Source organism: Danio rerio, chromosome 23, assembly GCF_049306965.1.
Source record: "Danio rerio strain Tuebingen ecotype United States chromosome 23, GRCz12tu, whole genome shotgun sequence".
In the NCBI taxonomy this organism is placed as follows: domain Eukaryota; kingdom Metazoa; phylum Chordata; class Actinopteri; order Cypriniformes; family Danionidae; genus Danio; species Danio rerio.
Window position 1 is genome coordinate 42,292,501 of NC_133198.1, and position 17,486 is coordinate 42,309,986.

At 31.3% G+C, this 17,486-nt stretch overlaps 1 protein-coding gene across 2 annotated transcripts in view; it reads left to right on the forward strand.

Moving 5' to 3' along the window:
- atp9a (ATPase phospholipid transporting 9A) overlaps nucleotides 1–17,486 on the forward strand; it is a 110,788-nt gene that overhangs the window by 52,356 nt on the left and 40,946 nt on the right. The window contains exons 15-20 of one of the 2 annotated variants that reach the window (XM_073939325.1): nucleotides 2,245–2,406; nucleotides 5,012–5,104; nucleotides 5,229–5,312; nucleotides 10,884–11,054; nucleotides 12,290–12,388; nucleotides 14,243–14,722. In XM_073939325.1, the coding sequence (XP_073795426.1) occupies nucleotides 2,245–2,406; nucleotides 5,012–5,104; nucleotides 5,229–5,312; nucleotides 10,884–11,054; nucleotides 12,290–12,388; nucleotides 14,243–14,332 (699 nt within the window). In that variant the 3' untranslated portion in view covers nucleotides 14,333–14,722. Of the gene's footprint in view, nucleotides 1–2,244; nucleotides 2,407–5,011; nucleotides 5,105–5,228; nucleotides 5,313–10,883; nucleotides 11,055–12,289; nucleotides 12,389–14,242; nucleotides 14,723–17,486 lie in introns of those variants that run through there. The other variant, XM_073939324.1, reaches the window with a different exon arrangement.

Below are 17,486 nucleotides of genomic sequence, written 5' to 3' on the forward strand. Positions count from 1 at the left end.
AAAATGTTGTGGCTTTCTCCACATTTTTGGCTAGGAGGCTTATTCTTTTTAACAAACATCTCCACCTTCATATGCCAGATGGAGAAAATAAATGTTTTGTTGTTTTTAAAGTTGGAAAAAATTATTTTTTCATTAAGAGGGTCTTTAAAATCTTTTTACAAAACATGGAAACCTTTATTGAATTATATTGACACTATTGATCTTGAAGCAGAAGAGGAATACAACTTTTTATTATTTATTTATTACTTTATTGTTAGTTTTTTGTTATTTCTTTATTTTGTTATATATATTTACTGTGTACTGTATATTTAATGTATATGATATTGTATCTGCACAAAATTTTTAAAAAGATATTTGGCAAATAAAAAATTGGCAGATTCTTAAATTGACTTTTTTTTTTCAAAAGACTTTTTCATTTTATTATTATTATTATTTTACAACCAATGTAATATATCACATGTCTGTGATACGAATATTGCATATACTATAATTGCGATAAGGTTAAGTTTGAGTAGTGATACACCTCTTTTGATTTTGCACGGCCTATTTTAATTTTTATCTCAAAGAAATTTTTACGATTATTAAATTGACTTAATTTTTTTAAGTAGTTTTTTTAACTTTAGTTTTTGCAACAACCAATGCATGAAGTACAGGCAGTTTATCACACGTCTGCGATACGAATATTGTATATACTATAAGTGCGATAAGATTAAGTCTGAGTAATGATGCACCTACCTTAATTTTTCACGTCAGAGAAAAAAGAAATGTAAGAATGTTTGACTATTCTTAAATTGACTTCCTTTTTTTCTAATATTTTTATTTTTTTTTTATTTTACAACAACCAGTGCATAAAATCAATGGCTTTTACCACTCAACTGCGAACATTGCATTTACTATAATTGCGATAAGGTTATGTTTGGAAAGCGATGCATCTATCTTGATTTGTCATGGATGATTTTTCTTTTTTTATTATTTTGTACTTTTCTAATAACAACAAATGCTTAAAATAAAAGTAATTCATCACACATGTCTGAGATATGAATATTGCATATACTATATATACAGTAGTCAACATTTGAAGTGAATCAAAAATGTTCACATTTGTCCTAGGACCAGAATGAGTGTTGTTCAACAGTTTTAGAACAACTTTGATGAGGTGGTAACCACTTCAAAGGCTGACTAGTTTATATACAGTACAGTACTGTACATAATTATTAGCCGTCCTGAATTTTTAGCCCCCTCTATATTTATTTTCCCAATTTCTGTTTAACAGAAAGAAGTTTTTCTAACACATTTCTAAACATAATAGTTTTAATAACTCATTTCTAATAACTGATTTCTTTGATCTCTGCCATGATGACAGCTCATAATGTTTTACTAGACTACTTTTCAAGATTCTAGTATTCAGCTTAAAGTGACATTTAAAGGCGTTACTAGGTTAATTAGGCAAGTTTCATTGTATAACAGTGGTTTGTTCTGTAGAAATTCGGGGAAAAAATGATGCTTAGGGTGGCTAATGATATTAACCTTAAAGTGGTTTTAAATTAATTAAAAACAGCTTTTTTTGCTAGCCGAAACAAAACAAATAAGACTTTCTCCAGAAGAAAAAAAATTATTGGAAATATTGTCAACATCATTTGGGAAATATTTGAAAAAGAAAAAAATAACTTTGACTTTAACTGTATATATAATGAAAATTTTACAAGCTATTGTGCAGCCCTAATCATAAAACACGAGCTATAAAACACAAAAGACTAAGCAACTTTGCAGAAAAAACTACAGTATTGCAGAAGAATAAGGGATGAGGTAATATTTGCCATGCTTGTTAAAGTAATGTTGAATATTGATACTGCTTCTAGTTTGTATCTAATTAATTTTTACCATTAGAAGCTGGATATATTTAAACACTGTTGCCCCAAAACTGTTTAATCTACTTACAATAGTGATTTTTGTATAGTAAGTCCACTTTAATGCAGAATATCTTAAGATGATTCTATGATCTGTGAATTCCGACTGATAGAAACTGCTTCTGTTTTGTAATTAATTAGAAGCTAGTTATATTTACACACTGTTGCCCCAAAACCACCTAAAATAGCGATTTTTGCATAGAAGGTCAGCTTTAAAGCAGATCATCTTGATGATTCTCTGAGCTGTCAAGACTGACTGATGCTGACTGTGCTCCTGCTTTGTTTATGGCTTGATGGTTTCATATGTTGTGATTTCTCCTTCTGAATGTGGTTGTAGGTGTCTCTCGTTCAGTGGACGGAGAGTGTTGGGCTGACGCTGGTGGGCAGAGACCAGTCCTCTATGCAGCTGAGGACACCTAGTGGACAAATCCTCAACTTCACCATCCTGCAAATCTTCCCCTTCACCTATGAGAGCAAACGCATGGGCATCATAGTGAGAGTGAGTACTGCAACATAGCAACATGCGGGTAATAAAAAGATTGTCTGCGGGGTCTTAAAAAGCATTAAAAGCCTTGAATGTTATTTTACAAAGGTATTAATTTTTGTAGGGCTGCACAATATCGTTTATATATATATATATATCGTTTCAGCATCTTTATCACAATGTGTGCGTTTGCAAAAGTCACTTCACAGGATTTTCAATGTTGAGTTCATATGTTAGGATCACATTTAACTGTAGAGTTTAACCATAATGAAGTAAAAGTTTATTATTTGCATGTGTTTTTAAGGTCAATGGATGTGTAAGAATTTACAGTTTAAAGTATTCAGGCACAAGAAATTGTACTATTTGGAATTTTTATAAAGATTGTTTTGTAATGGGCGACGCGGCTGTCGCCTCACAGCAAGAAGGTCACTGGGTCGCTTGTTCGAACCTCGGCTCAGTCGAAGTTTCTGTGTGGAGTTTGCATGTTCTCCCTGCATTCGCGTGGGTTTCCTCCGGGTGCTCCGGTTTCCCCTACAGTCCAAAGACATGCGGTACAGGTGAATTGGGTAGGCTAAATTATCCGTAGTGTATGAGTGTGTGTGTGTGTGCGTGTGGGTGGATGTTTCCCAGAGATGGGTTGCGGCTGGAAGGGCATGTTTCATACAAATTAACAATTACAAAAAAAGGGTATCATCAAATATCATGAAATAAAGGTGGGGTTTTTGTCATTTAATAACCTAAGAAAACACCTCTGTGTCTTGAGTTTTGCAGTTTTTAGAAAACATCCAGTTTTCTCTCTACCCTTTTAAACAATGTGATAATTGAAGATCAGGCCAGAACTGATCTGACTGGACTATGTTTGTTATCTGAGAAAGCTGTGACCCTGCCCTGAGCTTGATGACTAACTCTCCCCACACAAAACGCTCTGCTATTGTTGTTGGCCTGGACTGAAGCCTGTATCAGCGACTCAGGAAACCCAGCAGCTCAACCTGCTTTCCTCGGCAGAATCCTTTTAAAACACCTTCAAGGACAATCGAGGAAGAGCGAAATTAATCTCCAGTAATGCTTGGGAAAATAACATGTCCTGGTTACCTGCGAACGTTTCCTGTTTCGTTTGGTTACATACTGTATGTATATAAAGTCTATTATTATGAATTTAATGTATGAAAAGTTGGATCATCACAATAATAATTTGCAGATGAATAAATCGACATTTGCTTTCCTTGTGTACAAAATTATCAGAATATGGGATTTTTTAATGATCATTAATAAAATTATAATAATAATCATGAAATTATCAATAATAAAAAAACATTTAAATTGTCATCATCAATAATAATAATAATAATCAAATAATAGTTGTAACAATAATAATATTATCAATAATTAATAACACATGTCAATTAATAATAGTAATAATATAAATAATAAAAAGACATGTTAATTATCAAAATTAAATAATAATAATAATTTTATCAATAATAAAGACACTCTAATTATAAATAATAATAATAGTCAATAATAAAATAATAGTAATAATAGTACTATAAATTATTTGAAAAGACATGTTATCAATAATAATAATTGTTATTATAATTATTAATAATAAAATATTATTATTTTATTAATTATTATTATCAATAATACAACAACAACAACAATAATAATAATATTTTCTAAAATAAATAAGACATGTCAATTTTCAATAATAATAATAATAATGTCAATAATAAAAGACATGTCAATTACCAATTATAAAAATAATGTCAATAATAAAAAAGAAAATTATTAAATAATTATCAATAAAATAATAATAATAATAATAATAATAATAATAATAATAGTAATTATTGAAACATTTGAAACACAATGCAGTATGAATATCTTGTTTATATATATATATATATATGTTTTTATATATATATATATATATATATATATATATATATATATATATATATATATATATATATATATATATATAATGTTTCCATCATAATTTATTTGCACATCCTCTAGTCTTATAAATATGATTTACAGCATCGGTAATTAATAATGTAATTTATTTCTGTGATTCATTGATGAATTTTCAGCATCATTACACCCTTGTCATATGATCCTTAGGAAATCATAATTAATGAATGAATTGATGCTTAATAAATATTCATCATTATGATCAATGTTGAAAATAGTGTTGAATGTTGAAAATCTATGTTTTTTTGTGGTAATATTTTTCATCCAATTTATTTAAGAATAATAGAAAACAGTGAATTATATAAAAAAATACAAACACAGATATTAAGAATATTTTTTTAATGATTTACCAAAATAATTTGGGTTTTAAAGCATATTTTTTAAAAGAATTATATAGTCAGATTAATTGCATATGAATTTATATTTTTAGATAGTGTGTGCACATAAGAATATCCATTCAAAAAAGTAACAGTTTGCCTGTAGTTAGGCAAATGTTTTATACACTATGTAATGAAGGTTTTGGATTTTTTTAAAGGCTTTTCGGATTATAACATTGCTTTAAAAGCATTAATCAAAATGTGCATAAAAAATAATGGTTGGAAACATAACTGAAGCATAACACACTTATCCTGTTTATGTTTGCTAGGATGAATCTACAGGCGAGATCACGTTTTACATGAAGGGTGCTGATGTAGTGATGGCCGGCATTGTTCAGTACAACGATTGGCTAGAAGAGGAGGTAATTTCATATTTCTTTGACCAGTAAACAAAAACACAAACTGACTTTGTATTGACGCAGTGCTCATGCCAAGATATTTTGATGAGCTGTACGTTGGGAATTTGCTCTCTGCTCTGTTTATCAGTGTGGGAATATGGCCAGGGAAGGCTTGAGGGTGCTGGTGGTGGCCAAAAAATCCCTGACGGAAGAACAATACCAAGATTTTGAGGTGAGTTTTACGCAAATTGTCTTTAAAGACTCTGTTATGGTGTAAAATACTTGGGTGAATAACTCATTCGGCAGTTTGTATATACTAATAGAAAAATAGATTGGTTTATTAAAATATTTTTCTAAAATGTTTGGTTTATTAAAAGAACTATCCCCCCAAATAACTGGAAGAAGTGAAGTAACAGTAACAAAGTAACAAAGGTGAATAATCAGCAGTTTATACCAGGGGTGTTTAAACTCGGTCCTGGAGGGCCGGTGACCAGCACACTTTAGCTCCAACTTTTTTCAACACACCTTCCTGGAAGTGTCTAGTATACCTAGAAAGAGCTTGATCAGCTGGTTCAGGTATGTTTAAATGGGGTCGGAACTAAAATATGCAGAACACCGGCCCTCCAGGATCGAGTTTGGACACTCCTGGTTTATACTAAAAGAAAAATTAATTGGTTTATTAAAATTTGAATATTTTTTTCCCAAGGGTTGACATGGTGGCTCAGTGGTTAGCACTGTCACCTCACAGCAAGAAGGTTGCTGATTCGAGTCCTGGCTGGGTCAGTTGGCATTTCTGTGTGGAATTTGCATGTTCTCCTCATGTTGGCGTGGGTTTCTTCCACAGTCCAAACATATGCACTATTGGAGAATCAATTAAACTAAATTGTCTATAGTGTACTGTATGTGTGTGAATGAGTGTGTAAGGATGTTTACCAGTACTGGGTTGCTGCTGTAAAGGCATCCACTGAGTAAAACTTATGCTGGAATAGTTGGTGGTTCATTCCGCTGTGGTGACCCCTGATGAATAAAGCGACTGAAGGTAATGAATGCGACAAAGTTAATGAATGAATGAATGTAATCAAATGTAATGTAATATTTGAAAGTGTATTTAATAACTATATACAATGTAGTCAAATTAAGATGTGATTTGCATGCCACCAAGCTGTGATGCCTTCATAAAATTTCACAGACGGTTTGAGCTGCCATAAGGTTATGGCTGACTGACTCTCAAATGACAAATAACTCATCTCATCTCACATAAACAGTGTTCAGACCTTTCAGTCATGTACAAACTGCAATCAAATTAGTGACATTCAGGGTTGGCTTTCTCTAATAAAGAAAGGATAAAACAATCATTGCAATAAATGTGCTACTTTTTTCTAATTAATAAATGTTAAATTAACCACCTTAGTCGTATCAACTTTATGATAAGCTTATTTTTATAGTATATGTAAACCAGTAATATGTTTTTGACATCAAAACCTGTACTTGTTTAAGTAAAAGGGATAATTCACCCAAAATTGAAAGTTCTGTCATCATTTTACTCGACCTCCACTTTTTTGAACACAAAAAGAGATATTTTGAAGAATGTTGAAAACTGGTAACTATTGACTTCCATAGTTTTTTGACTGTAGTCTCAATTAAAAATATATATATTATGGGTTTTGAGCTTCAACATCACATATTATATTGTGTTGTGTTGTATTGTATCATATATCATATCATATCATATTATTCATTAATTTTCTTTTTGGCTTAGTCCTTTTGTTAATCTGGGGTCGCCACAGCAGAATGCTTATATAGCATATGTTTTACGCAGCAGGTGCTCTTCCAGCTGCAACCTATCACTAGAAAATCATATCATATCTTATCAAATCATTTTAAACATAAATATGACTTATTTTAAAAAAAGAAATTCAACAAAGATTGCTGAAAAAAAGCTAAATATCATATATCATTTCTTGAATTCATGCTAGAAAGTATGTTTATATATATATATGTAATATATATATATATATATATATATATATATATATATATGTAATATATATATATATATATATATATATATATATATATATATGTAGTTATATATATATATATATATATATATATATATATATATATATATATATATATATATATATATATATATATATTTATAACTACAATATCCCGATTTGCTGATTTGTATTTAACTCAGATTTACTCATTATTTACCCTCCGTCAAGTAGTTTAAAAAATGTTTTTCAGCTTTTATAGGATGTCCAAATCTCTGTTTCCAAAAGTTGACACTTATGACTACTTTTGTGGTTAAGGGAATCGTATCGTATCATATCATATCATATCATATCATATCATATCATTTTGGATTGTATCGTTTCATATCGTATCGTATCATATATCTATCGAATCATATATATCATATGTTTCATATATCTCATATATCTCATATCATATCATGTAAAACATATAGCCTGTATCTCATATCATGTATAACATGTCTTATATATCATATTTCTTATATATAAAATATATATCTTATATATCAAATTTTATATAAATCATATAATATATAATATATATCATATATCTCATCTCTTATCATATCATAACATATATCATCTCTCATATCATATCTCATAAATCATGTATCATATCATATTTTATCTGTCATATCATATGAAATATCATATATATAATATATCAAAGCATATATCTCACATCATATCATGTATCTCATATAATATCATATATTTCCTATATTATATCTCATATCATAAATGTATATCATACATCTCCTCTCATGTATCATATCTCATATGTCGTTTATCTCATATCATATGGCATATCATATATATCATATTATGTATATCATACCTTTCATATCATATATATCATGAATCTCATATCTCTTATCATATAGTTCATATAATCATATATAGCCTATATCATATATAATATCTCATGTATCATGTTTTTTATATATATCATACTGTATATCTCATATACATCATATCTCATGTCATATATATATATATATATATATAATAATAATAATAATAATAATGAAAGAAAAATTGTTATATTTAAATTTAAAATAATTTTTAGAATGAATTTATATATATATATATATATATATATATATATATATATATATATATAAATTCATTCTAAAAATTATTTTAAATTTAAATATAACAATTTTTCTTTCATTATTATTATTATTCAACAGACAATCCTGAAAACAGCCTAGTATCCAGTGTAAACCCTTGGTATAGACGGTGACCTTTGCATGTTTATAGCTACAATATCCAGGTGCTGATTTATATTTAGCCTGGATTAAGCGGTTGCCAGGCAACCATCCATCCATCGTCAACAGTAATTGTCAAAAAAAAAAATGTTACATGTTTTCCAGAGGGAACCACCCCCAAAACGATCGCGAGCCCAGAGAAAAGACTGGTTTCTTGTGTCCGAGCTGAAGTGTGTAATTGTGTGTGTGTGAGCGAGTGGGCGGCGGTGACTCAGAGTGTGTGTGAGTCACCAGTGAGAGTGTGTTCCTGTGTGACTCGCGCGCACATTGTTTGCTCTTTATCTCAGTGTGATTGTGGGCCGAGTCGCTCTGGCTTCACTCAGCGCAGTGGCACGCCGCTTTCTGGGGTCACTGCAAGGGTGTGTGATTTTTAGCTGTGATTATTTGACTGCAGATGAGCGTCAGGGGTCTGAGACGTCTCGGTTTGACAAGTCTGATAGGCTTCCTCTGATTTCAAGACAAAGCTGAGATGTTTAGAGATTTGTGGTGCATGCGTTTTAGCAGAATAGATTATAGCTTATAATAATAGATAATAATAGAATAATAGATTATATAGCGTAATAGATTGCAGTTGAATAGAATAAGTAACTCGCATGTCGTTGCAGCTGTTGGTAGATATTTGGAATATGTAGAGTAAAAATGACTTTAAATCAGGGGTTTAAAAATAGGGTTAAGTTTTAAGAATGCAATTTTTATTATTTTTGTTTACACAATTTTTTTATTGCTATTACGCTTAATAAAAATAACAGCAACAGCACAATTATGATAATAATAATAATAATAATAATAATAATAATCATATAATTTTGAATATATTTCTTAATATTTTCCTGTGACTATAATAAATGTAATTATAATAATGCAGAAACTTTAATAATAAATGTATTAAATATTACAATAATAATAGTTTTTATATTTCTTTATCTGATTTATTTTATTATTATTATTTTTATTATTATTGTTATTATAGAGTAGTAGTAGTAGTAGTAGCAATAATAATAATAATAATAATAATAAATCAGATTTATAATAAATAAATCACCATAATATAATAATGAATTAATTTTCATTAATAATATAATAATCCATAAATTTTCCTGTTACTTTTTATAATTATTATAACTATATTAATATATTTTATATTTTAATAATAACTGTATTAAATATAATAATTGTACTATTTCTTAATTAGATCTGATTTATTATTATTATTATTATTATTATTGTTGTTGTTTTTATTAATTATTACTATTATAATTATTTCTATAGTTATTATTATTATATATTTTTACAAAAATAAAAAATGGTGGTAGTAATAGTAGTAGTAGTAGTAATATATCAGCTAAAAAATTGTACAATTATTATTATTATTGTATTAATACATTTAAAATATCTGCATAATAATAATAATAATAAATACTATTATTATTATTATTTTATTATTAAACATAATAAAAATGTGAGTAATAATAATAACATACAATGAGAATAATAATAATACTGCTATAAAATATTATTATCATCACTGTTTTATACCAATAAAATAGTTATAAATTGTAAAAACAAAAATCCATTATTCTTTGTTGTCTTTTATTTTTCTTATTCAGTGCAATAAATCCATATAAAAATATAGATTTGGTTTAAATGATGTTTCTAAATGTGCTAACTTTATTAAGAAAGGGTTAAAACATATTTATTTTTTTGTCAGCAGTTTGGAAGCTTTGTTTACACACAGAAAATGGTGGTGTTTATTCAATGTAATGACTCAAGTGAGCAATAATGACTGCTGGACTTACTAAATTATATTCTTTATTTATAATGTTAATTGCTTTCATGAAAACTATTTATAAAGCATTCTGTATTTTGTCTGCTGCAGATAGTAGTAGTAAAGGAAACCTAAATAAAATAAATGCGTTATACAGTTAAAATGATTTGCCCTCTTGCAATTTTTTTTTCTTTTTTAAATATTTCCCAAATTATGTTTTACAGAACAAGGATTTTTCGTAGTGTTTCCTATAATATTTTTTCTTCTAAAGAAAGTCTTATTTGTTTTATTTAGGCGACAATAAAAGCAGTTTTTAATTTTTTGAAACCATTTTAAGGTAAAATATTTTAGCCCCCTTAAGCAGATTTTTTTTCGATAGTCTACAGAACAAACCATCATTATACAATAACTTGCCTAATTACCCTAACTTAACCTGATTAACCTAGTTAAGCCTTTAAATGTCACTTTAAGCTGAATACTAGTATCTTGAAAAATATCCAGTAAAACATTATGTACTGTCATCATGGCAAAAATAATGAAATCAGAATAAGAAATTATTTATTATGTATGTAATGTATAGAATGTTATTATTATGTTATTATGTTTCGAAATGTATTGAAAAAGTATTCTCTCCATTAAATAGAAATTGGGGTAAAAAATATTCAGGGGGGCCAATAATTCTGACTTCTGAAATTTTTTCTAACATGATTGTTGTTGTGCCACAGGCTCGATACGTCCAGGCAAAGTTGAGTGTTCATGATCGCTCTCTGAAAGTGGCCACAGTCATCGAGAGTCTGGAGATGGAGATGGAGCTCTTGTGTCTTACAGGAGTGGAGGATCAACTTCAGGCCGATGTCAGACCGACTCTGGAGATCCTGCGAAACGCCGGCATCAAAGTCAGTGTCTGCACGCACACACATGCACATACACAGACAATAAGATTTCACTGCCAGGACAATGCAACAAAAATAGAGCTCATCAAAACTGACACGACACGCAAAGCTATTGGCTGGTTGCATCTGGTTTGGAGAAAAACTAAAATTAACATGAAAGAGATGTTGGACCAGGTGCTTTTTTCTTCTCACAATTCTGAGAAAATTTCAACTCAATATTGCAAGGGTGCAAACTCAAATTTCTAAGGAAAAAAGTCACAGTTGTGAGATATAAATGCAAAATGTTAAGGTAAAAAGTAATAATGAAGGAAAAAACTCATAATTGTGAGATTTAATACTGGAAAGTGTGGTGAAAAACATCAAGAAAATGTGTACCGTTAACTTGAAGTTGTGAGAAAAATGTCTGAATTGTGAGTTAAAATTCTAAATTGTGAGAAAAATGTCAGAACTGTGAGATTAAAAACTCGACATTTATGAGAAAAGATTGCAATTGTGAGATTAAAAACTCGACATTTATAAGAAAAGGTCACAATTGTGAGATTAAAAATTCGACATTATGAGAAAAAGGGCAGAATTGTGAGATTAATAATTCAAAATTATGAGAAAAAGGGCAGAATTGTGAGATTAATAATTCAAAATCATGAGAAAAAGGGCAGAATTGTGAGAACTCAATATTGAGGAAAAGTTTGAAATTTCTCAATTGTGAGGAAAAAGTCAAATGAATTGTGAGAGGATAACTTGAAATTGTGTGGAAAATAATCAGGATTTTATATAAAAACTTGTTAGGAAAATGTCAGATTTTGGGGAGAATCAGGATTTTGATGTCAATTGGGAGGAACACTCGGAATTGTGAGGGTGAAAGTCAGAGTTCAGAATTGTGAGAGTTTTTTTTTAATTGTCTGGAAAAAGTCAGAGCTTTGAAAGAAGTTGTGATGTGTTAAGTTGGAGTTGTGCATTTAAGTTGAAATTTAAACTCAAAATTTTGGCAAAATGTGAGCGTTTTGAGATAAAAACTTGAAATTGGGAGGAAAAAGTCAGAATTGTGAGAACAACTATAAAATCAAGAAATCTCCAATTTTGAAACTAACCTGACAAAAAATAACAAATCAGTGTTGTATTTCGTCAGTCTGCCACGTTGAATTGTTGTGCTCCTCTGTAATATTGACTTTGTTGTGTTAACAAGTGCTTAGAAACATCAATGTCAAGCTTAATTCAACTGAAACCTGTTCTTTGTCTAGGTTTGGATGCTGACCGGGGACAAATTAGAGACTGCAACCTGCACAGCCAAAAACGCCCATCTAGTGACCCGCAATCAGGACATCCACGTCTTCAGACCTGTAAGTCCTTCATAGAACTCTTTTTTCTACCATTATTTTTAAACGGGCCAAATCTTACACTTCTAAAAGGGTGTCCTGCATCAGGAAATTTAAAAGCAAAAATGTAAAAACCGACCAGTAAAAACAGGGCTTGATCCTTACTGTGATCCAGTTAATCCAAACTGTGAAATGGGTATCTCTTATTATGGGTTGCAAATCTTTCATTACGCTATAGTACATATATTTTAATGGATTCTTTCTGGAGACAGAGGACACACTATGGTAAAGTGTTTAGTTGTTGTTGCTATTTTGGTGCTGTCAGATTTTTTAAGGTGTATTTAGGAGATATCCCAGTATTAGGTAATGGCTGGAAGGGCATCCACTGCGTAAGAAATATGCTGAAATAGTTAGCGGTTTATTTCACTGTGGTGACCCCTGACAAATAAGGGACTAAGTCGAAATAAAATGAATAATTGCCTCTTTTGACCAATTGAATGCATTCATCGGGGTTTCTGAAGGGTCCTAAAAAGTCTTAAAATGTCTAAATCTAAAAATCCAAAATTTAGGCCTTAAAAAGTCTTAAATATACTGAAATATTGTGTGGTCTTAAATCTTTTTCAAACAGGTCTTAATTTTCTTTTGTTCATGTACTGCTACCAAATCTGGCCAAAACCCATACAATAACTAACAATCATCTCGATAAAACTTTAAACTTTTTATTTAAAAAGGTAATTTTTAACTCTTTATCTATTTATCTATTTTTAACTATTTAACTATTTATCAATGGTTTCATTATTTTCCTGACAGTAACATTTGTTTAAAAGTTCTCCATGTGTTTACTGCTGAGAACACCGACCTGGATTGACTTTTGTGCATAGATTTAGTTTATTATAGTTTTTAAAAATTTTGTTTATTTTTTAAATTGTTTTAAAGAAAGTTTATGTTGGAAAAAAGGTGTATGGATACAAGTAGAGCTTGCTTGTATTTACACAATATTTAAAATATTTAGCTAAGAAATAAAATATAAAATATAAAAAATATATATTATTAACGTATTATTGTGTTATTAAATAAAATAAAAAAAATTGAAAGGGCAAAAAAAAATAATTTCCATCTGGGCCATTTGAAAAATTCCTTAGCCTTTAGCCCTTTATAGGTTTAAAATTTAATTCATAATGGTCTTAAAAAGTCTTAAATTTAACTCCTGATCCATTCATTTTCTTTTCGGCTTAGTCGCTTTATTAATCTGGGGTCACCACAGCGGAATGAACCACCAACTTATCCAGTATATGTTTTACGCAGCATATGCCCTTCCAGCTGCAACCCATCATTGGGAAACACCCGTACACACTCAGTCACACACATACACTACAGCTAATTTAGCTTACCCAATTCACCTATACCACATGTCTTGGACTGTGGGGGAAACTGGAGCTCCTGCACAAAACCCACACCAACATGGGGAGAACATTCAAACTCCACACAGAAATGCCAACTGACCCAGCCGAGGCACAAACCAGCGCCCTTCTTGCTGTGATGCGACAGTGCTACCCACTGCGCCACTGTGTCGCCCTTATTGGCATCCATGATAAATAAAATAACTATTTATTTCTTACTAAATTAAACCGGCCCCAAGCTTTTTTGAACCGCAGGGTTCGTGTCAGCTCTGTAAATCTCGCCCCACACCCAAACGTCTCCAACACACACAAAGCTTGATTGAGTTTAGTAGCACTCAGAAAAGCAAACCGGCAGAGCAGTTTCCTGAAGCCCTCTCTATGTGAAACTCTATGACTCTGCGAGCTGCTGTGGATCTCCCATGCGGAGGACTGCCAGCGAAAGATAGACACTCTGAGGAAGGTTGAATCTTCCCCACAGCAGCAGTTCCTGGAAACCGAAGACAATGGCTGGCACCACATGAAAAACAGGCACCTCGTTCCCTGCGGATCCCAGCGGCATCTGGATTGACTTCCTGCTGGACGGGAAAAAAAAGGCATCCAGATTGAAGCTAAAATTGACAGATGAATTGCTCGACACAAATGTTCATCAATTAGAAAACATCCCCTGGTCACACTTTATTTTAATGTACAATTTATGAAATTTACTATCCAATAACTAAGACTTTTAGTGCAATAAACTACTGATTGGTTGCTTATTAATATAGTGAGGTGATAGTTGGATTTAGGTTTTGGGATTAGAGATGTAGAATAAGAACATACAACTGAGATCGACGACAAGACTTTTGTCAGGTAGGAGCAACAAATAAAAGCTTGACTTCTAGTTAATCATTTGGAAAAGTAGCAGAGGGTAGATTTTTCTGATCAATCATCTGTTGAACTGCATCCCAATCTTTACAAATACTGCAAAAGACCTATTGGAACCCACATGGACCCAAGATTCTTACAGATATCAGTCAAGTTTGGTAAAGGGAAAATCATGGTTTGGGGTTACGTTCAGTATGGTGGCATGCGAGAGATCTGCAGAGTGGATGGCAACATCAACAGCCTGAGGTATCAAGACATTTGTGCATTACATTGCAAACCACAGCAGAGGGCAAATTCTCCAGCAGGATAGCGCTCCTACTCATAATTCAGCCTTCACATCAAAGTTCCTGAAAGCATAGAAGGTCAAGGTACTACAGGATTGGCCAGCCCATTCACCAGACATGAACATTATTGAGCATGTCTGGGTAAAGATGAAGGAGGAGGCATTGAAGATGAATCTAAAGAATCTTGATGAACTCTGGAAGTCCTGCAAGAACGCTTTCTTTGCCATTCCAGATGACTTTATTAATAAGTGATTTGAGACATTGCAGAGATGTATGGATGCAGTCCTCCAAGCTCATGGGAGTCATACACAGTATTAATTATTTTTCCACTGCACCATGACTGCACATATTCTATACTGTACATTATTTAAGTCAGACCTTACTGTCCTAAATAAATAATTCAAAATCAAGGCATGATCATATTTTTTTTTAGGTAAAATAAGCGTAATCAAATAAGCCACTTCTGATACCAAATGATCAACTAGAATCAAGTTATTAATTGTTGTTCCTAAAACTTGGATAGGCGACAAGACTTTGGTCAAGTAGTCTACTTTATAAGCGCTAATAAGCAGTTGATATCTTAATAAGAAGCCAGCAGCAAATGGTGTGAATTGTTACTTAAACTAAAGTGTTACCCATTCTCTTTTTCTGCTGAGGAGTTTTGAAATAATTTACACATTCAATTTATTTGTTTACATTGTTTTGGAGACTTAGTAAAGGAAAGTTTCATCCTAAAATAAATAATTATTTGCATAGTTGTTCCAAAGCCATATGTTATGTGGGTCTAATATGACAATTTGATCCCTAGAAAATATTAATCAGTTGTGCTGCTTTAGAAAATGTCTAAAACTAGGAACTAAATAAAATTGAGTTGAATCTGCTTGACGATGTTTTTAGTGTATCCTCCTGTCTTTTACAGTGTATCCAAATGTGAGTTATGATATACACTAGTGTTCTCTCAATAAACATTCTTTTAAAATAAAGAAATGCATGACTTAATCCTGTAATTTTACTGTCACATTTATTTTAGCACAATATCTCCTGTCCTTATATTCAAACATTCAACTGAAATGATGAGGTGAGATTGGACTAAAATGTTATTAAATGTGATATTCACCTGCTTTCAGATCAGCATTACCACAGAGCTGTAGATCACTGAGAAGCAATGAAAAAGCTGTCAAATCGCAGAACAATTCTCTAAGATTTCAGGATTGCATCGATTAAATCGTCCACAATCTTTCGTGTTGCTTGTAAGTGAACTTTGGCTCTGTGTAGTTCTTCTGAAAGCAGTTGCTGGAGATTTACAGCTGATTACAGAGCAGGTTTGACTCCCTCAATTAACACGAAGATCGCCTTTAATTGAGCTCTACTACCAAGTAAGGGTACTTTTGGCTAGGCATACAATGATAACCGGTTTCAAGGTTTACCGGGGTTTGGAAAAGTCACAGTTTTAAAACCACAGGAATTTTCTTTTATACTGTTCCTGGACATATATAATTTAATTTTATTTTTTAACTGTTGTCAACTTTTTTTAGGGCAACAGTATCTCCAGCAGAAAAGGACCCTCCACATTAAAGGCTACTGGTCAGCCCTCGATTCAGCAAACATCTGAAAAACCTAAGATATTTTTATCTAGGGTTATCATACAGTCAGAAAATTAACCATATAATTATGCCTACTGTTGGAAATTGCAAACGCAAGCCTTATGAGGGTGACTTGTACCAAATTGTACTGTACTATACTCTACAGTTTACTCAGTGTAAACAAAGAAAAATCCTTCATGTTGTTCTAACCTCATGTGATGCATTTATTAAGGAAATGAGCAGTGTGATCATTCTTACAAACATCTCTTTTAATGGTCGACCACAAAAAGAAAGTACAGGTTTTATAAATGACATGACATGATCTGTTTACTCTCAAACCTTCCTGTCTAATGTCAGTGTCTGCTCAAAGCCACGAGTCTTCTCTCAATAATGCAGTGGTGACTTTCTTTAAAATTAAAATAATGCATGACGTAATCCTGTAATGCAGCGTCAAATTTTTTGCATAATATTTCCAATCCTTATATTCAAACATTCCAATGAAATGATGAGGTGAGATTGGAGTAAAACACGTTATTAATTGTAGTCTACACGTGCTTTCAGATCAGCATTAATAAATTGCTGTCAAATCGTAGAACCGTTCTCTTCGATTTCAGGATTGCATGGATGTACAGCTGATTACAGAGCTGGTTTTACTTCTTTTTACTTCCAAAATGATTAACAACATCCTTTACTTAGATCCTACTACCAAGTAAGGGTATTGTTGGCATTGCAATCACAAGCCTGATAAGGGTGACTCATACCAAATCATACTGTAATATACTCTACAGCAAAGATACCCAAAGTAGGGCCTGCAGGCCAAAGTTTCCCCATGGTAACCTTTATTTTGGCCTGCCATCCTATCTGAGAAGAGATTTAGAATAAAGGTTGCGGCAAATGCATTTGACAGAGATCATCATTTCTAATTTAACAAAACCTTTTGTTTGTTTGTTTAATTGTTATGCTACAAAAAAAGTCAGCTAAAATTAAATGT